This window comes from Pezoporus flaviventris, unplaced genomic scaffold, assembly GCF_033815535.1.
Source record: "Pezoporus flaviventris isolate CSIRO_AGI_PZ_B2104156 unplaced genomic scaffold, CSIRO_AGI_Pfla_v1 ptg000013l, whole genome shotgun sequence".
Lineage (NCBI taxonomy): Eukaryota > Metazoa > Chordata > Aves > Psittaciformes > Psittacidae > Pezoporus > Pezoporus flaviventris.
In genome coordinates this window covers 1,565,523-1,588,568 of record NW_026892561.1, presented here as the reverse complement: position 1 = coordinate 1,588,568, position 23,046 = coordinate 1,565,523, and the positions used below count along the sequence as shown (strand labels likewise).

The following is a 23,046-nucleotide window of genomic DNA, read 5'->3' as shown; positions in this document are numbered from 1 at the left end:
CTGACTGCAAAGCACAAATGACTTTACACATTATGAACAACTCCAAGTATTGAAAACTGCTCAGAAAGAACCAAGAGGAGGCTTTTTTGGTTTCTTTTTTGTTTGCTCTGTTTGTTTGGTGGTTTGATTTCCAAGAAGGCAACATTTCTTACTAAAAAAATGAATTTATATTTTCCCCAGACCTCAATTTTGGAATGAAACGGGAATCTGATTAAAAGTGATGTGCAGTGAAAGGGTACAATTGGATAATGCAATATAAATGTCTGTCTTAAGAATATAAAGCGGAGGACATTTTTAGAGATTCATCACTTTTGGTTCTGCTCTCTTGAACTCTCTTTTTGTTTTGCAAGTCTCTTGCTAGGGGCAGTGACAGTGAAAAGACTCCACGCAAGGTTTAAATATGGGCAGGAAACTTCCCACATAAGGACAGGCAGATAAAATCGCTGAAGCATCAAAACTTAGCCCTGCTTGCCAGGAAGTGGATGTGAGACCAACACCTTTCAAAGCTGCTAAAGATAGGAAGACAGCTCGTGTCTTGTCCCACAACTGGTCACAATCCAGACATTGGGGGATGTAAGCATTTTAAACCCTTTTTGGAGAAGTAGTTAAAGTGGGAGCCTTCTGGCACGCAAGATGGCTGGATGAGCCATGTGTTTATGAGCAGTCTGGACCAGCTGCACCATGACCATCAGGGATGAGGAGATTTGGCCATGAACTCTGACACACGTCTGGGGTTCCCACATCTCCTTCGAAGGGCCTTTGCTTCTAAACGCACTCACTTTCATACCACAAAGTGTCTTTATGATGTCAAGCAACCTTTCTTCAGGAGAGCTTTGTTAGAAAAACCTTGTTTCCATGAAATGCTTCTTTTTGAAGAATGCAAAGAGAAGATAAATAAAGCAGGAGTAGTTCACCTAAAACTTTGCAGCTGTCTCTTCTCCATTAGGCTTTGGGCAACCTCATGCTAATCTGTTTAAAAGAGTAGCTATGGCTCCTCCTTTGAATAAGGTCCCATGGGGTTCCTAATTCCTGCCACCCCCCTCAGCTGACCCCTATGTTGGGACAAAAAAAGATGTTTACCTTCCCTGCACCTCATTTTCTCTGCTGGTAATAATGGGAAGTGACGATTGCTGCCTGCTTTGATGAAGTCTCCTGTGATCTACCAATGAAAAATGCAGTGTAAATGCAAGGAATGTAATTATTATTATCACCAAAGAAGCTGCCTGGTGACCTCGGAGCTGGGTTATAGATTCATAATTGCTTTGGATTGAAACAGCGATGAGGCAACACGTTGAAACACGCCATCACATTCTCACTGTACCCAATCTGGTCTTGGGGGACAGTAAATATTGCCAGCATGGTTAACCCGTGTTTCAGGACATGGCAATATCTTTGCCTTTGATAATCTTCTGAGCTCCAGCTGCCCCAGTGATGCTGGGATTTGGAAATTCCCAGTCAATACTCATTCTGGCACACAAGTCAGGTTAGTTTTCAGCCCGTGTTTTGCTATAACAAATTGTGTGCAGGCCTCAGGAATGAGAACCAAATACTATTTGACATATACAGAGAGTATTTAGTTTCAGAAAGAGCCTTTGTGCATAGCAGAATCACACAGCAATGAGGAGCCCCTTCCAGCCTGAAGAACAGCTGCTATTTAATAGTATATGATCACTTTATGCTGCCTTTGAAAATAGAGGGTGAGGATTCGAATGCTGCATCCTGTTAAAATTACAGGAGAAGCCCCTATAGACTGAAAGCCATTTTCCAAATGGGAGTTTAGCTCTAATTATGGCTCAAACAACTCCTCTTAAGTAAAAAGTCCCCTTATTTAATGATGTGACACAGCATTGCTTTAGGGGCTTTGCTTTTCAGCAGTTTTTTCCTACCTCTCATTTATTAACCTAATCTGGCCAGAAGGACGAAACAACACAACCATAGGGAGGGCTATAAATCTTCATGCTTTTGGGTAGAGCTCAAGCCCTAAGTAAAGAGAGGTTGGGAAGCCACTTCCTCCATCAACAGGTTATTCCATAATTATCCTCTCCTGGGCTTTCTCCACCTTCCCCTGCAGCCTGTAGCCAGAGTTAGAGCCAAGATCCTGTGCAGAGTGGACACAGCACCAGGTCCCCTGTTTCCCAGCGTTGTGCAATGCGGGCTCTGTTATCAGTGTCCTCAGGATCTTCCCACAGCTGAGACAAAAGGTCTGGGGTTATTTGCAGATGTCTATAATTTGCAGGGTCCTCCCTTAGTTTGATTTGCTCTTAAATATAGGACTGGGAACTCCTGTGCAGAGTCGTCCCTCTTATTGCTTGGTGTTTCCTGTGTACAGGGTGTGCTGTCAAAACAAATATCCCTGTTTACCACGTTCAAGTCTTTGGCATCTCGTACATCAGGCCCAGCTTCCTCCCAGCTCCTTACAATCATGATTGCTTGAATAGGACCTCAAAGGCTTTTAGCTGTTCTTTTCCCCCCAAGAAAATGAACCTGATCTCTAGGATGTGACATTCAGCTTCTTTTCATGAAAATAGTGGTTAGAAATCCACTTAGCCACTTGATAATATCAGGATCATCTACCATTAGCTTCCAGCCCATCCCCCTGTAGCCAAACTGGCTCCTGGCTGGTTTCCTCCATGGATATTTCAAGACTATCGTAGTATTTATCTCTCCTTCCTTTGCTATTTGTGTGCTAGATCCTCAGCTTGTGTTTCATCACTGTTTTCGTTGCTTTTCCCATGTTTCAGCAATAGACAGTACTTGCTCCCAAGGCTGGGACTAAAGAAGGGGACCCATGTGCATGGTAGGACTGGGACTGTTGCATCCTGTGACTGCTCCCAAGGTCCCACGTAAGGTGGGGCTGGGGTTTACATTTCACACCAGACCACAACCTCTGTGGTGGAAACTATTGAGCTTAGGCTGAGTTTTCTCTCCTTTAGGACCACAGGCTATTCTGGACTTGTGAGCTGCAAGGGGACAAACCTGATGATTTATCCACTAAGCCACATAGGCCCCTCAAACGGCTCCTTAATGTGAAACATGTGCTGCTGAGCCCCGGCAGTTAGTTCTCACTTTAACTTAGCCCCTGTTTGCTCAAATGCTGAGCGCATTCGGACAACAGAGGTTTTTTGGTAAGGAAAGCAGCATTCCTGGAAATCCCGTTGCTGTAAGAGCATGTTCTGTCTGCTGGCACTTATTTTGACTCTGGCCTTAGTTATTTACAGAAGGCAAAGGATGTTTCACTTGACTTTTATCTAATTATGATGGACTTATGCAGATTAAGCATTATATGACTTATGCTATTTATGGCAAGCATAGTGTCTCGGTAGCAGAGCATGGGAGCGTGCAGGGCTCATGCTCAGGACATGGGGCCCTTGCATAAAAGGTTATTTAGACCCCGTGCTCCCAGTTTTAGCACCAGCTCCTATTAAAATCTGCAGGATCAGAGCATCTACATAACCTCACAGAGCAACACTGAGATTCCCAGACCTTCAGGTACTTGGCAGGTGCCACAGAGCAAACTGCATTGGAAACCAGAGCTGGGTGACTTGCACCACTGGAGTCATTTTAATCCCCATACTTCATTATTGTTGGCATATTAATGCCCACTTCACCTCTCTGCATTGCTTTAGAGACAGGATATGGGTTGTTACAACAAATATCACTTTCCTCTGAGGTTTTAGCCCAGGGATGGCTGCATTACTTCTAGCATCCTCTAAGCCCTTAGGAGAGATTAGCTCCGGGTGTCTGCACAGCTTGGGGCAAGGAAGGAGACAGGTAAACTCTGGTAAGAAACCTGGCAGCTATGCCAAGAGGACCAGTTTTTCTGAGCTCAGGAGCAAGGCTCCAGGCAATATCTCACAGGTTGGGAAGCAAATGCACTCACACAGATGCTGTCTTAGTGAACACAAGCTTAGCTCACCGTACTTCTCCTTCTACCCAAGCTGGTGGGCTGGCCAAGAACAAGCCTATGCTTACTATGCTTGCTTAAGAAGAATAAATCTCCTTTTGCTGTTTGTACTATGTCTTGAAGTACTAAAGAAAATAAAAATATGCTCCTTGAATGCTCTGACATTATAAGTGATAGAGTCAAGGACTCTTCTTTGTGCTTAGTGCCTACAACTATGTAGGGCTGCAATCTCGATGGGCAAATAGATTTGCACAAAAATGTTTAACATTTCCTTATGGGGCTTGTTTGGAATTTCCCATTCCAGAGGGGGGGGAAATAAAATAAGAAAAATCAAAATGAATATTTTGATTTTCTGTCTCAATTCAGAAGGAAAATACACAGTAAAATATTGAAATTTCTCAAGGGAAATCCCAAACTCAAAGCTGCCTTAAGAAAGAGAGGAATGGCTAGGAGAAACCCCAAACACTTTTGATAACTAGAAATACCAGCAAATTGGCTTCCTTTGCATAAGGTTACCTACCTTGGCTGATAGTGTAGATAAGGGAAAATACCATACTAATGTCCCTTGAGGATACACTTCCCTTCTCTGTATCCTTGAGGATATGCTCCTGACAGCCGCCCCAAATTCCTGGAGTACCTAAACCCAGCCACGAAAGGTTTTTCCATAGGCAGAGTGACTGCTTCAGAACCAAACCCATCTCCATGCCCCAGCCTCACCCCAATCCTGTACGTGTTGGTAACGTACAATGAGTTTGTCTCTCTATGTTCTTAAGCTACCTTCTCTTCCATAAACCCCTTGATTGCCTGGGTTTTATCTGCAAAAATGTATGTATTTTCCTTCATAACTAAACATAAAGCACAGCAGCTGATGTATGGTCGTGAACCACACCAAAAGGTCTCCCCTTCCCCGTTGCAGCAGTGAGCGCAGGGTCAAGTGGAGCTCAATCCAAGCAATTTTTCCCCCCTTCTGTACTTAAGCAAAACTAGCTGCTCATAAATATAACCAAATTGGGAGAAAACATCCTGGGGCAAACTGAAAGCTCATTACAGGTCCGGTGCTGGAAATGTTTTTGTTAGGTTCCCATTAAAGCACAATGTGCATTTTGGGAGGTTGGCTACAGGCAGCCTGTTCTCTCCCCACCCCTCTGGCTCCTTGCAGAGGTGCCAGCCTGTCGAAGGCTGTACCGCTATGTGCTAATATCTTCTCCCAGAGAGGTCTGACTGGTGGTTCATTAGCTTAAGCACTAATCCATGCTGCCTTATACTTAATTTGTATGGGGACCTGCTCTGCAAGAAAGCTACTTTCCATGCTCTTTCCTCTGAATGGTTAATCCACCTGCTCAGTGCCCAGCTTGGCCCACTTCCGTGAGGAACAGCTCCCTTCATTGCAAGATAAGACATGCATGGCTTAATGCCTCCATTAAGCTTGCCTTCTTTATTCAAATCTTCCTGCAGGAGCTTAGAAAGGCAGCTGCCTTCCTGTTTTCAGTGCCAGTTCAGACAAGGAGCAGGCACACAGTTATCTGAATATTCTGTCCTCAATGAATAGGAGTGAAGATGTAATCCTCTGCAGAGCATCCCTTCTCTTACCTATTAGCATGCGGTGGGTGGAAAGTCTTCTGCAGCCTTTTGTTCAGCTCACGTTCGCTAGTGTCTGTGCAGTTATTTGTTATCAACTGCTGTCTGCCTTCAGCAAGGTCAAATCTGCATTTGGCTTTGCTCTGGCTCTACTGGTATGTCAGCAGCAGTGCAAGAATTTAGCATAGAGGTAACTTCTAGCTATTTTGCAGCTCCCTTGGAAAGCTGGAAGGGTTATAAATGTCGTGCTGTGTGAATTTTAAGGTACGTGTCAATCCATGATGAAATCTTTCCAAGACTTCTTAGCCCTCCAGCTTCACTTCACCCCAAGAAGTCATCTCCAAACCTTTAAGACTTTTGCCATATGTTCTGCCATGTTGGCCCAGTTCAGAGGCCCAACAGCATCATACCTCATTTATACCAAGCATCAAGTGACTTACCCCTCACTCCCAAGCTTGGAAATGCTGCCTACCCATCAACTTGGCTTGAAGAAAAGCATCTTACACGTTGTTACGGAAGTCATGAACGTTCATTTTGAAAAGAGGCCTCTTCTGCAGCTACAGACAACCCCTTGAGAGAGGATTATCTGTTTTTCAGAAGTACCCTGAGGTCTAGCAGATAAGGTGCCTGACCGAAGAAGGCACGACAGAGGGCAAATGCTATCAAGCTGCTCTTCTCCTGGGGCCTGGAAGGTGGAGGGGTTAAGGCCTGATAAGGAATCTCTCCTCTTGGAGAACATCAGATTAAATCTGACCTACAAGCAGAAGGTGCTCCTATCTAATTGCTTGTACAAAGCAAAATTGGTCCCCAGCTACTCCCTTCCCCGCTGATTTAACTTGCAGCTTTTCTTATGTTCTTGTAAGGGAAGCAAAAGCCTGAACAAAAACTGAGCAAGCTTTAAACTTAGAAGCATTATTTATGAGGAAACCCCATGGAAAGTTAACCAGGGGATACAGCTATGGGAAAATGGCATCCATTTAATAAGAAAAAGCTTTTTTTGATAAATAAAAGTAAAGGGATATGGGGCATGGGAACACAGAAGCAGTTAGTAATGAAAAACAAGGGAAGCATTAATAAGATATTTTTAACAGTGAGACCAATGAGCCAATGGGATAGCTGGCCAAGGGATGTGGTAAGTCCAATATAATTTGGCACCTTTAAATCAAGCCTGGATGTCTTTCTAAAGGACTTGTAATATCTTAGCCATAGGCTATAAGGCTACATGTAAAAGCTGCTGGCTTGTTTCTGAGTGAGGGATGAAGCATCCTACACCCTGCTGGACTTGGCATTGATTCATTTGTTTATGGGCAGTGTTGGACGTGCCATGTCTAACCAGCCCCTTCCCACACCACATCCATTCAAGGGGATGCTTGAGCTGGCTCTGCCAAAAAGAACTACCTCTCCTGAATTAAGTAGTACATTTTCAGCTGCAATCATCTCATTATTTGCAAGCAGAAGTTTCATAGACTTCTTATAGTTTTTATTGTTTTCCCATGGAAAGAACAAAAAGCTTCAGTGGTCTTTTCCCCTCATCTAAGCCTTGGTAGCTATTTTTCCTTTAATTTGAGCAGGGCTTATATCAGTTGGAGTTATACTTGTGCTTACTTGGCTTGAGGCGAACAGGACTAATCCTGCTTAAAACTGAACTAAGTGTGTTACACTACACAGTGTAATGGAATGGATTAAAATTTTACTTCATATTAAACATTAACTTTTCTTGTTCAGACAAGCTCCGTGAGGCTGGAGCAATGGTACTAATCTGCCTTTGACAGCACTAAAATTTCTTTGAGAATAAGCAAATTATGCACTTGTGCAGCAGACAGGTCCTTTTGAAACGATGGTGCTCATGGGAGATCTGGCTCCCTTCCTCCTTTGGATAAAAAAAGGGTTTCTTTTATTTTAGATTTTATTACATTTTCTATAGTTCCTTATTAAACCAGCACAGTTCTTCCCGTTCCATTCCTCATGTTTCTCCAGGGGAAAAATCAGCCTAGCATGAATTAAACGCTCCTTTAGTTAATTTATATCTCAGGCTGACCTTAGCTAGCATGCACTCACACCACACACCTGGAAATGGAGATGTCAAAGCACGGCTGGAAAGCCAAGTTTTCACACCAGTTTCTGTACAAGCTAAGTGATGGCTTTGTTTCATTTTGGCCATTTTTCGGATGGGAAAAAGAAGTCCCATTATTTCAAGCTTTGCTATAGTTTGAATCACTTCAAAGACTTCTGGAGCAGGCTGAATTCCCCTCAGCTCCCATTTCTCCCATCTGTAGATGTGTGTGTACACACATATTTTGGTGTTTTGGTGGTTCTTTTCCTCACCTTTCTGCTGACACGTGGAAACACTAAAAGGTGTTTTCCTTAAAGAATAGCCCATTGTTCCCGCTGGTTATGAACCCTGAGCGTGAACTGAGATCAAACCCTGGAGAGTTCATGCCTTCAATCACTGCAGGTGCTGCTGCCTTTGCCACCAGCAGTGAATGAGCTGGCAGCCTCACACTTCACATGTCCCAAAACACAGGAGAGTCACCTGATGAGAGATAAACCAGCAAAAAACAAAGACCCGAGACGGTTGTTTTCTGGATTAAAGACAAAAAGTAAATGCTACGCAAGGCTGTGCCACTATATATTAAAAGCAGCGTTGCCTGCGAGCTACAGCCGCGGTAGCAGTCGGCGGCTCTAGAGCAAGGCAGGAACTGGCAGAACGAGACTTTCTAAGGAAAGCTAAGGAGAGCTTCCCGGTGACTTCGCTCCCTTCTAGCTACAGATAGGATGGGGCGGGGACTCATCACAACCAGTCTGATCACTACTACCCAAACACATACATAGGTGTAGTCTGTGCCCCGAGGAAATTATAACTCAAGACAAGCTAACGCAGGCACTCCTGCGCCGGCTGGTGCCAGTGGGGGTGGCGTGCAAAGGTGATAATTGAAAGTTGTTGGGGTTTGGGGTTTGTTTGTGTGTTCTTTCACCCCCCCTCCCCTCCGCTGAGTCAACAGGAGGTTGTTTTCTACCTCCTGCTTTCCTCTGTGAAGGTGGCAGCTTCTGTTTGACCTCGATGGAGGTTGGTAAGACAAGCAGTTGGCCACTGGAGTTGTGCCAACTTGTGACCATCACTTGGCACCGAGGGAACAAGGGTGGGAAAGTCTGGAGGAGACGGGCAGCAGCTCGTGTCTGTGGGCAGGTAGATGGACCATGTTTAGAGAAGCCGGGAGGCAAGTGATTCACTTCATTCATAAAACCTGAACCTCTGATCTGGTCTCTAGAAGTAAACACAAGGTAGGAATCACTTGCCTTTTGGGAGGAGAATGGTGGATGAAGGCAGAGGGTGTGTCAAGAGAAAGGGGAGGAATGCAGCTGACATGGGGTGATGGCTCCAAGGGTGGCTGTGCTGCACCCCAACCATGGACGTGGCCTTGACATCAGCCCTCTGGTGCTGCAGGACCTCAACCCAAGATATCCTCTGGCTCCAGGACTGAATGCTAGTTATCATTACAGCCAGGTGGATGAAAACTTTGGACACCAAAAACAAGGCAGGCTTGGAGCATAAGAAAAACAGGTCTCTGCTTGCGGGACGAACCTCCTCCCTCCCCCTTCCTTGACTGAGACCTTCATATCCAAAAACCATTGAGCAGAAGTACAACAGCTCCAGTCTCTGAAGGCTGCCAAGCATTCTTGCTGAGTGAAGCTGTTTAGGTACACTGAAACACTGCCGAACCTGGGGCTTGCGTAAACCTTTCTTACCCTGGAACAAAAGACCTGCTCCCATGGCAGTCAGGTGCACACACGAATCCCTGCCTGTGAAAACACGCTGAACCGGTCTCTGTGCAAAAAAAAGACAGGTTTGACCAGAACATCCCCTTGTACAGAAAGGATCTGCCAGCCAGGCCCGAGCATCAAAGGAAGACGGGTGCTCCACAGCCTCCGATTAGCATCGCATGAGCAGAGCCCAGAGTTTGCAGCACTAAAGGCCACAACCAGCATCCAGCAACCAGCAAGACACTTTGTTTGCATATGAGTTTGCTCATCCATCTCCTTCGCTGGGGTAGCTGCAGAGAGCTGCAGCGTGCAGAGCAGCATGTAAACCTCCATCCCCAAAGTCTCCCGGCCCTTCAGCGTCCCTGCTGATGCATGTTTGTGTGAAGAACCAAACATCACAGCCGTGCAAGGTGCAAGCTTCAGCTGCATACACAGACAACGCTCAGGCACCACCTACAGAAGTGGTTGCTTGGTATCCTAGTGCTCGTATGGGTTTGGGTTTGGTTTCTTTTCCATTTCACCTGTTTCTCTTTCACTTCCTTCCTGCCTTGCAGGAAGCGATGGCAATAGATACACTCTGTCACCATCCTCACGGCTTGTGGACCTCTGCTCCTTTGGCTTTCACTTCTCTATGAAGCTACATTAAAATGATCATTTAATATCAGTGCTCACTCTTCCTGTAGCACCAAAACATGTACCCCTGCTGGGCTAACACAGAAAGACTTCTGTGGACCATGTCACCGTGTATTGCCTTCTTCCATCCATGACTCGAGAAATAATCATTCCCTTTTATTTCCCAAGCAGTCACCAGGGGTGAGCCCTGGCAAAGCTGCACCCCTCTGGGCACAGGCTGCAGTGCAAAGCTATCCTTACCCTCCCAGCATGAGCATGCAGATGAGACTGGACAGCACCGGGACGTCAGACAGGAAGCAGAGGAGGAAACACCATTGCTCAGCCAGAAATAGGACTTGGCACTGGTGATACACAGCCCCACACTGTACTGTTTCTTTAGATTTATCTTCTACAGATTTATCCATGGCCTTTTCTCCCTCTCCCCACCCTGACCCACACATCCTGAGTGAGGTCCCATGATTTGCCATCCGCACAGCCACTGGCTGTGCCCTGGCTCTTATCGCCTCCGGTACCATTTGCCCTCTGACACTTCTCCAAGCCCTCCTCTTTCACCCAGACATCTGTATTCCTGTTTTCTTCCAAGTAGCTGGGGGTTAAGGTGCAAGCAAACATTTTTCTCAACCCAGCACTTGCTGCATCTGAGCCAGCCTCGCACGTGAAGGGGTCCATGAGGCTCCTCCCTTCATGAGTGTTTCCTCCTCCCGCCATACACCTGGACAGCAGATTTTGAAGATAATCATGGAATCATAGAACAGGGTTATAGAATCAACTTGGTTGGAAAACAACTTTAAGCTCATCCAGTTCAACCATTACCCCAGCACTGCCAAGGCCACCACTAACCCATGGCACTGATGGCCTTGTCTACACTTGTGAACACTGGTGACTTCAGCCCTGCCCTGGGCACCCTGTTCCAATGCCTGGGCACCCTTTGGGGAAGGAATTGTTCCTACTATCCAATCTAAACTTCCCCTGGTGCAACCTCAGGTTGTTTCCTCTTGTCCCATTACTTGTTCCTTGGCAGCAGAGACCAGCCACCTCCTGGCTCCGTCCCCTTTCAGGTAGCTGTAGAGAGCAATAAGGTCCCTGCTGAGCCTTCTCTTCTCCAGATTAAACAGGGGATTAAGAGTCTGTCCCCACAGCCATTGCCCTGAAGCTAAAGCCTCACCTCTATAACACACGCAACCCCTAAACACTTCCAAATCACATGCAGCACCATGAAAAATCCCTTTGCATTTAGGACAGGTGCAGGTCTACAAAGTTCTTCCATGTGTAACAAAACATTGCTAGTAATTAGGATAATAATAGCGAGTGCGAGCTGAGTTCTGCTTCCTTCATTTCCACCTGCTATTTATTTGCAGTTTGATGTGGTATTTGCTTCCTGTCACGCATTCTTGCAAATGACTTCTGTGCCACCTTATCTCGCTGATGTGGTGCATCCAAGGAGTGGCCGAAACGCAGCTCTGGCCATGTGTCACCACCGAGAAGCTGCTTTTTGTCTGCAGGAGGAAGAAAGAAAGGACTTAAAAAATCAAGGCTGCCTCCTAACTGTGTGCGGTGCACACGTGTGGATCTCAGCACATGTTGTTGTGGGCTTCTTTTATTTCCCCTCTTTTCCCCCTTCCACCCACATCTTTGCAAACCAGCGAGCTGCAAGTTTGCTGTTCAGCTGCAAAGTGCCTGTTTTTCATGGAAGAAGTGTTTGTGCAGAGCATAGCTGTGAGTTCAGTTAGGCAGGGGCTGGCCAGGACACCCGGCAGCTGGGCTGTGGCTCTTCAGATTCTGTTTTATTTCAGTAATATTTCTTGAAAGCTTATAATATTGCTAATGAAAAAGGGATGCCCTCAATAAAAAGGGATTTGCTCAAAGACGGCATAGCCAAGAGCAGTCCAACGCAAAGCCACAAGCGTTCCCATCCTATCCTCTCCAGTAGGGTGATTCGGAGAGAACTCCATCAAAAGTGGCATTGGGTATTTTACCCAGATGTCCTCATATTATCCCAGACTGGTTTGTGTTGGAAGGGACCTTAAAGCTCATCCAGCCCCAACCCCTGCCACGGGCAGGGACACCTTCCACTAGAGCAGCTTGCTCCAAGCCCCTGTGTCCAACCTGGCCTTGAACACTGCCAGGGATGGGGCAGCCACAGCTTCTCTGGGCACCCTGTGCCAGTGCCTCAGCACCCTCACAGGAAGAGCTTCTGCCTAAGAGCTCATCTCAGTCTCCCCTCGGGCAGGTTAAAGCCATTCCCCTTGGCCTGTCCCTACAGGCCCTTGTCCAAAGCCCCTCTCCAGGTTTCCTGGAGCCCCTTTAGGCACTGGAACTGCTCTAAGGTCTCCCCTTAAGGAGACTTCTCCAGGCTGAACAAGCCCAGCTCTCTGCCGGTCATGCATCATCAAATCCCAAAGGGTCACCCCCAATCATCCCGCTGGGGAACGGCCCTAATTCCTTTAACTGGGGAAGGTCAACCCAAAGGCAGAACACAACTCCCACTGGGATGTTTAGTTGTGTTATGAGCTTTTATTTAAAAAGCACATTTATACAGCAATAATTTCGCAGATACAAACTTCAATTTTGTATTCTACAAAAGTCTTTGAATATTCTTCTCTTTACAAAATGGAACATTACAAAAATACAGACAATTTAATATGAATTTTTTTATACAAATGTCTCTAATTGTAGTTATTTTCATTAAAATATTACTACCACAGAACTACAATATTTTAGTCGACTATAAAAAAATTAATTCAAATGCTTTTTTAAGCAGCAAAATGTAAATAACACAGGTCAGGACACAGTTTATAGTCATAGTGGATATATCTAAAATTGTTTCAGAAATAATATTTTACATAGTTAATTTTTAAGGTTTTATACATTATTTATATAATATTTATATATAAAAAAAAAATCATAGCTTGCTATAGTTGAAATGATAGGACGGATTCTGTGAGAAGGATGTGCAAATGGCCGTTCTGCATGCTTTGCGGGATCCCTTTGCAAACACGCTTTGTGAAAGGGCTGCAAACCGAGAGCCCGTGGCTTCTGGGCAAGAAAAATAAACTTCAAAATTGGGGAAAAGAAGAAGGAATCGCGTTCCATACAGGCACGACTGATTCACCACCGGGGTCACCGAGCGCAGCACAGGACCTGGTACCTGCTTGGCGCATGCCGGGGTGCCCAAGGAAGGAGGAGGAGGATGAGGAAGGAGGGATGCACAAACCAACTGACACCCAGGCTGGGACGTGCCGCCCAGCAGCCCGTCCCGAAACCGCAGAATCAAAGTTACCCCAGGACTCAGCCCCGAGGGTGTAGTGCGAATGCGTCTTCAGCAGAGCCGCTGCTACCCACTTGCCAGCTCGTGTGGGCACACAAAATCTGCTGGGATTTGAGGGAGGGATGACTGGGGATGCTCTTTTCATGAAGGGCTATTTGTGGGTGCTGCACAGGCCCAAGGGCTCAGGCAGGATGAACCCTCATGAGTGAATAAGAGGAAGAAATGTGGCTTCTCTACACAGAGTTATTCAGTCTCACTGCATGTCTCAGGACTGCTCGTTAAACGTAGTGTGAACAGAGACCCTTGGACTGGGCAAGCTTCTTCTAAACTAAGTCACAGTATGGAATAGAGGAGGCAAAAATATACTAGTATCAAAAGAAGAGAAAAAAAAGCAACTCTTACAAACCAATCCCAGATCTTTACTCAGTGCTGTTTCTCGCATGTAGTGCTACACAATTTACTTGTGAGTTGTTTTTTTCCTCGCAGGCATTGGAAATCTTCATAGTATAAAAAATACCCCTAAGATGGCCAGCTTTCCAAAAATCCCTTGGCGTTCATTAGGCTATGAACAATTTGGCGTTCACTACAACATGAACACTCAAACCAATTGCACATCCAGAACTCCGGCACCTCTCTTTGTTCAGCTTTTGTGGTTTGTGTGTTTTTATTCCTTTCCCATTGTCGCTTGGACTTAGTTGACCACCAACCCCTTTCAATCCAAATGTTGCAAGTTGTGAAGACCACAGAGTAAGACTTTACTGGTCGGGCAAGAAAGTCTCTCCCTACATTCTACTGTCTGATGAGATTTGAGAGCAGCAGGTAGTTGCTGTCAGCAGTCATTTTTTTTTTTGCAAAAAAAAAAAACAAAAAAAAAGAAAAAAAATAAAATAAAATACAACACCCATCCAATTTCTCAAAGGTCTACACCATGTTGTGATGGTTATTCCGTTCAATGATGTCCACAGGTGAAAGGATCTCCTTCCGGATGGGTGGTGGAGGCAGGCAAGTCTTTGTCTTGGGCTTGAAGAGATCTGAGACGTAAAAGACCTATAGGGATAAAAGGAAAAAGCAAATTCAGTCACATTGGGGGATACTTAATTACAGAAGATATTCACATCTTTAAGCTGCAAAACCAGCACTACTTGTGCTATTGAAGGTCTGTCCGTAACACTGATAGCAGTGAAATCTCAGCGCCTGCTACCACCATAATAAGGAAGAAGACTCAGACCTTACAAAACACAGCCTAAAACCATTACAGCACAATTTCATTTCTCATTGTGTAATCACCAAGTGAAATGCCCAAACCTCTGGCTGAATGGGTTGAAAAGCCAGGAAACAGATACATGGCCCCACGCTCCAATAAAATAACAAAGGTCTCCAAAGGGCTGGCCTGACTCATTGGTGAGTGGCTGTAGGGATGGAGTTGTCATGAAACAACTCATTCAGCCAGAAATCAGGTAGGCAATTAAGAGCTTTCAAATCAAAGCTGTCCGAAAAGTTATCAGCAGTGAGTCAGTGGTGAGTGATGCTCTCCTCATGCCCCACCAAGGTACTGGTATAGAGCCAGGGTCTGATCCTGAGACTAAAACCTAAGGAAAAGAGGAACTATTCCTGACTAGTTCTTCCTAAATATCCCATGATGTAACCCCTCACCCGGATGTGAAAAAGTCAGTACTTGGCAATTCGGGAGGTAGCAACACAATAAGAAACAAACTGCTGGGAGGAAACTTCCACATCCTCCTTGGCAGCCGCTGCACAAAGCTTATCAGTCCTCCAGGACTGGGACGCTTTCTCCCTTGCCAAACTTCAGCCCCTCACCAGAGGGGAAAAGAGTCAGACATCACGGATCCTCTGCATGGAGCAAGAAGTGGTGAGGAGTCATCACTTCATTAGCTGGCACTAAAGCCCCGAACTTTGGTCCTGCTGCTGAATGCCAGCCCTAATTTCCCAGCGCATCTCAGACATCCTCAAGCACCAATAGTCTGGACCAAGCTGTGGGCTGGCTGAGCCGAAGCCCCAGGAGGAGCAGCACGTGGTTGTAGGAATTAGCAGTACACTTGAGTTTTCTCCCACAATACTTGGATACAAGATAAATCAGGTTAAAAAACCAACAAACCAAGTCCATGGTGCTCAAAAGGAATAATATCAGCTGAAAGCATCCAGGCTGGATAATGCAGCAAAGGAGGAGCAAAGGTTTTCCCCATCTGCATCTCCACATATTCTAAATGCCCGCAGCCCAGCCCAGCAGGTCAAGTCGTCCTTGGAAACAACTTTTGCAAGTCCCTATCAGCACAGGCAGATAAGGAGCTGAGCTGAACATAGCGAACCTGCTGTAAGTGGCAATTTACTCCTACAATTATAACCGGGGATGCAGGAAACTGAGCTGTTGTTGCTTGGCTTTTATTGCTTCATGGAAAAGCAGGGAAGGAGCTGACATATAAACCCTCTCTTTTTTTCCATGTATATGCCGGTGTCTAGCTGCCTAGTTGTATAACAGAGCCACTGAAGCTGTTTACAGAGCAACCAAGTGGCAGCATTGGTACCTTTGGTTAAGTAACAGGATTCAGCCGATCCCACCAAAGATCACAAGTTGGAGTCTGGCCCTTTGCTGCAGCATTGCAGTGTAAAAGCATCTTGTTTTGCTCTGGCAATGATTTTCTTTTGGTTGTTAATAACTGTAAAACCCCTGCTCGGCTCACTTGGCGTGTTTCTGGTGCCATCCCACTCGCTTGTCCACCTCAGGGAGCTGGATTCAATCAAAAAGATGTCCAATTTCTGCCCCGAGATAGCCATGACAAATCAATTTATGGGAGAAGACTGCAGAGCACAAGAAGCATATGGGGATTACACCGAATCTGGTCCCTATTTTGGACAGGAATGAGTTATGGCGGAGTGTCATCCTGCATAGTTCAGCTTTTACTGTGCTGCTCACTGCTTTTCAGGGTTTAATGCAGGGGTTGGGTAAGAGTTTTCATTTCTCTTTAAACTGTATTTCACTTTAACATGGCTGGAGGTTATACAAACACTTAAAGGAATCATGAAACGTGATCTTTGGGGGTTAAACAGTGTGTTAAATCCTCCTAATGCTTGAACTGTTTAACGCAAAAAAGGACTAATAAACGTGCAGTTTTTCACTTGGATTAGCTCCATTTCCTGTAGAAGGTGCTCTCCACCCATAAAGAAAACTTGACAGCAGAACACTGAGTGTGTATTGTACAAAGTAAGCCAATATCTTATATTGCCACTGAATTCCTATTCCTTTTCATTATATTGAAGAAATACTTAATCAGATACAAAGAGGTTAAAACAACTCATTTAAGCTAATCAGAGCAACACCAGGAGCAAGTCCTTCCAACATCTCCCCTCTTCTCTCTCACCAGACAAGACAAACTACACAACACATAACAGGCTGCCTAAAACACGCATAAAGACTATTTCCATTTAATAAATCCTCATCGTATTTCACCCTGGATCAGGGTCCAAATGTCTCATCAGCTGGAAGCACTTGACACTAATGTCTTCTGCTTGTTATTTCAGGCACTGAAGGACAAATGTGTCTGCAGCAGCACAACCTGGATTTAAGCTCTGTCAGCCCTTGGAGATGAAACTTCCAGTTGGTTCCTACTGGAAATTGCACCTTGAAAACTATGGTGCTTTAACAGCCCTTGACTATCAGAGTGGACACTTGAAGACTTAGCTGAGGGAAGGCGTGTCTGGGAGCACACATGGTGAGTTGGAGGTGATGAGTTTCCAGGTACCTCCCTCTGCTTCGGAGCATCCCATACACAAGACCTGGATCCCAGAGCTGAGCAACAACCCCCAGGACATCGCAGCATAAAGCTGCTAAACTATGCATTCAATGCAAACTCCAGGGAGTCTTGGGGTGACTCTTCCTCTTGTCCCTTGTTGCAACCTCCCAAAAGGGAAGAAAGTCTGCTGGTACCTCATACCAGCAAAGAACTTACTGATGGTTCTTTGCAAGCTGATGAAATAAGACAAGGGCTGGGTTTAAACCCTGCTCTGAGTCCTGAGCTGCTGCCTGAGAAGTCCCCAGCCACCAAGCCATGCCTGCAAAGGGTTTGGATACAACAGCCATCTGGGAAGAGAAGCACAGGTTGCCTCAGGCTTGCAGGCAAACCTGAGCCTGCCTGGGAAACTCAGGCAGCTGCTTCCTATGTCACTTTACCTTGACACAGGAAAACAGCCTAATGCTGCCACAGCCTCCCCTTCCCACCACAGCTCCCAGCTGCTGGAGGGCCGGGAGAGGACAGCCAGACCTGCTGCTTGTCCTGGCCAGGAAGCATCCGGACACCCATCCGGAGCATCCGGAGAGCTATTGTCTTTCTGAAACCACTGCTGGGATCCAGGGATGGATTGCCTGATCCTTATTCCTCTTATATATAGCCGTTATCCCACCTCTCAAGCAGAAAGGCAAGCGGAGAGGCAAACACCCCCTTGTAAAACTGCCTGGTGATGTGCATTTGCGACAAACCACATCATGCAAACGGCAGCATTCGGACTGAGACAAGCTCCTTCACTGTTCCCAGTGTGGCCCAGGGTCTTTTCTCCCAGGACTGCCAGCTGACTCCTGGGATAGGAAAATACTGCCAGGGCTTGGAGAAACACCCTGACAATACTGGAATGAAGGACATGACCTATAGCATGCATTAGAGCAGCGGCAGCATGCATCTGTGCACAGATACTTCGCTAGTTCCTCCCTGTGAATTTGCCAGCCCCACATGGGATATCGGCATCAGGCTAAACCCAACAGCGAGTTAATAATACTTCATGAGAGCTTCCCAACAATGACATTTTTGTTTCAGCTTTGGAATATTATCAATGAGTAGGAAGTACATAAATAACCTATTTTTCTCCTTGCATACTATAACATTAGGAAACTTAATGCCTTGCTTAAAACCTTGCAAGACTGCTTTATTTTTACATCAGCTAATAAAAAAAGAGGGGAAAAAAAAAACCACCCAAACAAATCAAGCAAGTGGTGTGCTGCTCAAATCCTGCTTTCAGGAATCTGGACAGACAAAGGAACAACCATAACCCCCAGCTCCTTTGTTTCTATGCGAGGCAGCCACCCGACCTGGTGCCCTCCTGCCCTGCCAACTTTAAGCATCTATATGTGTCACTTCGAGTTATAGGGCCGCGCAATCAGGCCACACTTTGGAAAGCAAATTGCATGAGAACAAGCCTGGCAGCGGAAGACACGCGGGCATGGCTTTTGTTCACCGTGTTCTCACGAGTCCTTTTGCCATGTTAAAAACCCACCACCAAAAGAGGCAGCCTGCCTCCCCTCACTGGGCAGACACCAGCTCCCACCCCCAGGGGATGGCTTTCGGCTAAATGGTGCAGGGAAGAGCCATAATCCCAACCACCCCAGACTTCCCGCTTGGGTCCTGGTGGAAAGCCTTGCAAATGAGCCAGTGCTCATTACCAAGAGCAGCTGGAGGAGCCAATGCTGCTGGATGAAAGGGAAATACCCTGCCTTGTCTGAATGTCTTTTTATCACCCTGAGCTGTCTGGGTCAAGGGGCTTTTGCTCAGGAGCTCAAGGCTGATGGGGAAAAACCCTAAATGTGGTATTTTTTGCTAACTATGCAGTTTGCTTGGGGAGGGAGAAGAGAAGCTGCTTCACCCTTCCAGTACAACAGTGGTGTTTGCTCATGCAGATGGGAAGCGCTGGTGGGTGCACCCTCCTCTGCTAGGTCCCCATTGGAACACCCACCATTGTGCTGGTAGGATGCTCTGCTCTTGAGCCATGTTCCAACTGCAGATGAGGCTTACACACACTGCCACATGAGGATAACACCAGATCAAGCTCCTGGAGTACACTGCCTCCTGCCACATCCTGGCTGTAGCAGGGGTTTCCAAGAGCTGTTGGGTAGGGGAGATGCCTGCTATTCCCCTGGGACCCCCACCAGCACCCCCACTGCTGTTCCTTGCAGGGTTGGCCATACTCACCACGCAGTAAGCCACCAGGGCTCCCTGTGCAAAGCCTGCCAGCACGTCAGTGGGGTGATGCTTGTGGTCTGACACACGGGACAGGCCGGTGTAAAACGCCATCATGATGAGGGTGAACTGGAGGAGGGGACGGAGCAGGCGGGCTCCCTTCCACGTGAATCTGGCCTGCAGATAAAACTGTGGAGAAGAGAGGGAAACAGAAAGGTTGGGTTGATTTGAGGGCAGCAAAGGAGAAGTCTTGCCCTAAATGTGCACACATGGCAGCAAGCACTCTGTGGGGCTGGTCATGGGGCACCTGCACCCCTGTGGCTCAAAGGAGGAAGGAGTTACCAAAGAAGGAGGATGCTCTTTGCAAATGTGTGGCCCCCAACATGCAGAGAGAAGTGGAGCTGGAGGGGTTGTAACCCATGGAGGGGATGCAGGCAGAGGCAGATGGGTACACCCCATCTTTGGCGAACCCAGGTTAAGGGATCCCCTGCATTCCAGCTCACACCACAGCCCCGCTTCAGCCTCCACAAGACATCCCATCGGGCCAAATAAGGGAATTCCTCCCTATGACTATTAAGTGTGTGACAGAAGCAAGGTCCCAAATCTGAGACAAGCAGAACCCACAGCATCTCTCAGGTGAAAACCAGGAATCGGTGCAGCAAGCCACACCTCCAGAGCTAGCCCCAAGGATCCTCAGATGCAGCCACAACCTGTGTCAACATGCAAAATACAATCCTCTAACATTGCTGTCATGTATCCCAGCCTGAGCCCTGGGGTTTGCGTGGATGTAGGAGGCAGCCGCTGCATCGCATGGCATGGGAAGTCATTCCTATCCAGAGAGGGAAAAGCGAGTTCCTGGCTCGACCCAAAAAGACGAAGCTGACGTGACCTCAGTTGGACATTGTCCCTTTGCCGTGACTGTCTCAGGCCCGCTTCCGTTTCAACCAGTGGGCACGGCCGGTTCCTGTGGGAACCGGGAAGCGAGGACAGGAAAACGGCAACCCACTGCCCACAGATGAGCAGGGAGGAAGGCTGTGGGAAGGGAGGGGACGCTGCATCAGCCTTCATGCTTGCAAAGCAGAGAGGCATTCAATGGCTCCAGGAGTGTAAAAGTGCCTGGAAAACACTGCTAGGCTCCTGCAGCTCAGACCTACTGCCTGTGGGCTCATCCGCAGCATGCGTGTTCTGCCTGATCCTAAATGAAGCACTGGAAGTCAGACCCAGTATGCTTTATGGGACTCTGCAACATCAGAGGGCTGGAAAGGGGTTTAATACCCATTTACGATCCCTTTTACACACCCAGAGCAGTTTACACTGCGTTGATATAAAAGGGAATGAAGCTCTTGTTGGGTTCCCACAAATAACTTAACGACTCCATTTACCTATAAAAGCAGAATTAATTGGAAAACTGATAAGGGGGAAGCATCATTTTGGCCAATTTAGTATGTTTGGCTGTTGCATAAATATCATATTTACCCCTCTTTGGAAAGCAGGCTGGGCTCTCAAGAGGAAATGGAACATCATGTCATTTCAATAGAGCAGATGCTCCAAATTATCCAAATTGTTAGCCAATTAACATGGAAGAGAACAGTACCAAAACAGCTCAGTGCTGGCTAATGCACATTATGATTCTGGAAAATATATCTGCAAACCAGCCAGAGTCTGGGAACTGAGCCACGTCACCACGGTGCACACCCCACACCATGCAAACTTGTGTACACGATGCTATGGGATGAGTTACAGCTGTCTAGGTCCCACAGCAAACCCATGCTGATGCAGCCCAGGGAATGGACCACTGGTCTGGTTGTCTAGTTTGTGATAAAACCCCGCCAGCAATGAGGAGGTGCTTTCCCTCCAGGTAAAATGCTGCCATCACTGAACTGGAAAGCTAGAGCTGTCAAATAGCACAACCGCATCCTGCATAGGCACTCGCAGTGATTTAACAGCAGATACTTCACCCTGCAAGCAAATATCTCTGTGGTTCATTAGCAAGGAGCTGTATTTTCAGTTTGCAATGCTTATACTGCCTGAATTTTCACTGCCATTGTGCACCCAGTGATCTGCCACTGAGATTAAACTGCAGGGAAGGATACTCGTGGGAAGTATTCAGGGAAGGTGGTGATAGAGGGTGCTGGGAGCTCCCATGTCTTTAAATACAATTTCTCAGTCTAGAGACAATGTACCTTGAAAAAACTATTTGTGAAGAGCATTTTTCAAGCACACAAAAGACAGAAATATAAGCTTCTATTGCCATGGCTTAGATTAAGGACTATTTTCTTGTTCAAGAGTCTCAGCCCAGCCCAGCCCAGATGACAGTGCAAAACTCAGGTTCCAGTATGTTGCTGCAGAGCAAAATTATCTCCAAGTATTAGAGCTTATAGACTATTACGCTCAGTTCTACCACAAAGACTTAAACCCTAATGTCATATTGTGACTAAAGACATCAGGATTAGACATTTTCCAACCAAGCTGAACCACAGAATCAACTTGGCTGGAAAAGACCTTTAAGATAACAGAGTCCAGCCATTACCCCAGCACTGCAAAGTCCACCACGTGGCACTAAGGGCCTCATCTACACTGTTTGTGAACACTTCCAGGGATGGTGATTCCACCACTGCCCTAAGCAGCCTGTTCCAATGCCTGAGCACCCTTTCAGTGAAGGCTTTTTTCCTAATGGAAGTCTTGAGGCTCTGTCACATCAACCTCCTTAAGAAAGAAACTTGATGCTGGATAATGTGACATTTATTCCTTTTGCATAGCCTTGACATCCTCTCCAATCATTCCATCCCACAAGCTTGGCCTAAACAGTTCCTCTGCAGGTGGGGATGTGATAGTACCAATTAAAAACTAGCAATAAAAAGCAAACACCAACTTTGAACACACAGTAAAGCAGACACTGCTGGAGCTGAAGTGATTGAAAACCAGCCCTGTTTGCATATACTGACCCATTCCTTCCAAAGCACAGCACCAAAGTGTGCCTAATGTACACACTTTAGCCCTGGGAAACGAGTGCAAAGGCAGCGTGGCACCATATGGGCTGTGCTGGGGAACACCCAAGTGCCCAGCACCTAATTCACACCCACACTTGTATATCCTGGAGGAGCAAAACAAACCAGAATAGATGCACCTCAGACACCACACTGTCAGCTTAAGGATCTCGGCTGAGCTCCTTTCATTGCTCCAATCAAAGTCTTGGGAAAATTGCTGTTTAGTTCCCCATTCATAGGGAAAAGAGGATAACAGCAATTTTCATATTCTAAACACCAGGGTGCTGTGCCATAAGTACTTTAGAGGCAAGCCTTGAGGTGCTCTGAACTTTGCCTCTTTCATACTGAGGGCAGAGAAACCTAGTTAATAAGAGAAGATCAGAAAGTAAAAGAGGAGCTCATGGGCTAAAAAGATCAGAATTTCCCTAAAACAGGAATTAGTGCTCTTAAGAAAAAATGGGAAGTTCCTGGTAATTTATCCAAAAAAAAACCTGCTTTTGGTTTTTCTGAAACCTGGGAGCAGATGTGAATTGCTGCCTGCTAAGGACTGCCAGATTTGGTTGGGAATGTGGGGCTGGATGGAGTCCTTCCTGGGAAGGGATGGGGAAGCAAGACCACAACCAGGGTTCTTTCCACCACAAACCATCACAGGGCAGCAAAACTCAGGAGGAGCATCAACAAGAGCAAGGGTGGATGAAACAAAATGGGATCACACAGAGCAGCAGTTATATGGAGCTGCCATCCACAGTCTCCTGGCAGAGGCCGAGTTACCACAGAGCAGATGGCTTGAGGGACGTCACATTGCTCTTCTTCTGCCAGGGGACTTCCACAGTGGTGGTGGGGACAGCCCGTGACCGCACGCAACCCCTGAGTAAACCCTTTGAGTAGGAGCTGGCAGGGGACATGGGCTAAAAGCATCACCTCCAGCCTCCCGGGGCTTTCTACCACCCAGAA

The 23,046-nt window shown here is 46.6% G+C and overlaps 1 protein-coding gene across 1 annotated transcript in view; it reads right to left on the bottom strand.

Moving 5' to 3' along the window:
- Positions 1-14,009: 14,009 nt before the first annotated feature.
- PLPP3 (phospholipid phosphatase 3) overlaps positions 14,010-23,046 on the bottom strand; it is a 44,091-nt gene continuing 35,054 nt past the window's right edge. The window contains exons 5-6 of the mRNA XM_061451161.1: positions 19,118-19,294; positions 14,010-14,192 (exon numbers count right to left, since the gene is read on the bottom strand). Coding sequence (XP_061307145.1) covers positions 14,067-14,192; positions 19,118-19,294 — 303 coding nt within the window. The 3' untranslated portion in view covers positions 14,010-14,066. The remainder of the gene's footprint in view (positions 14,193-19,117; positions 19,295-23,046) is intronic.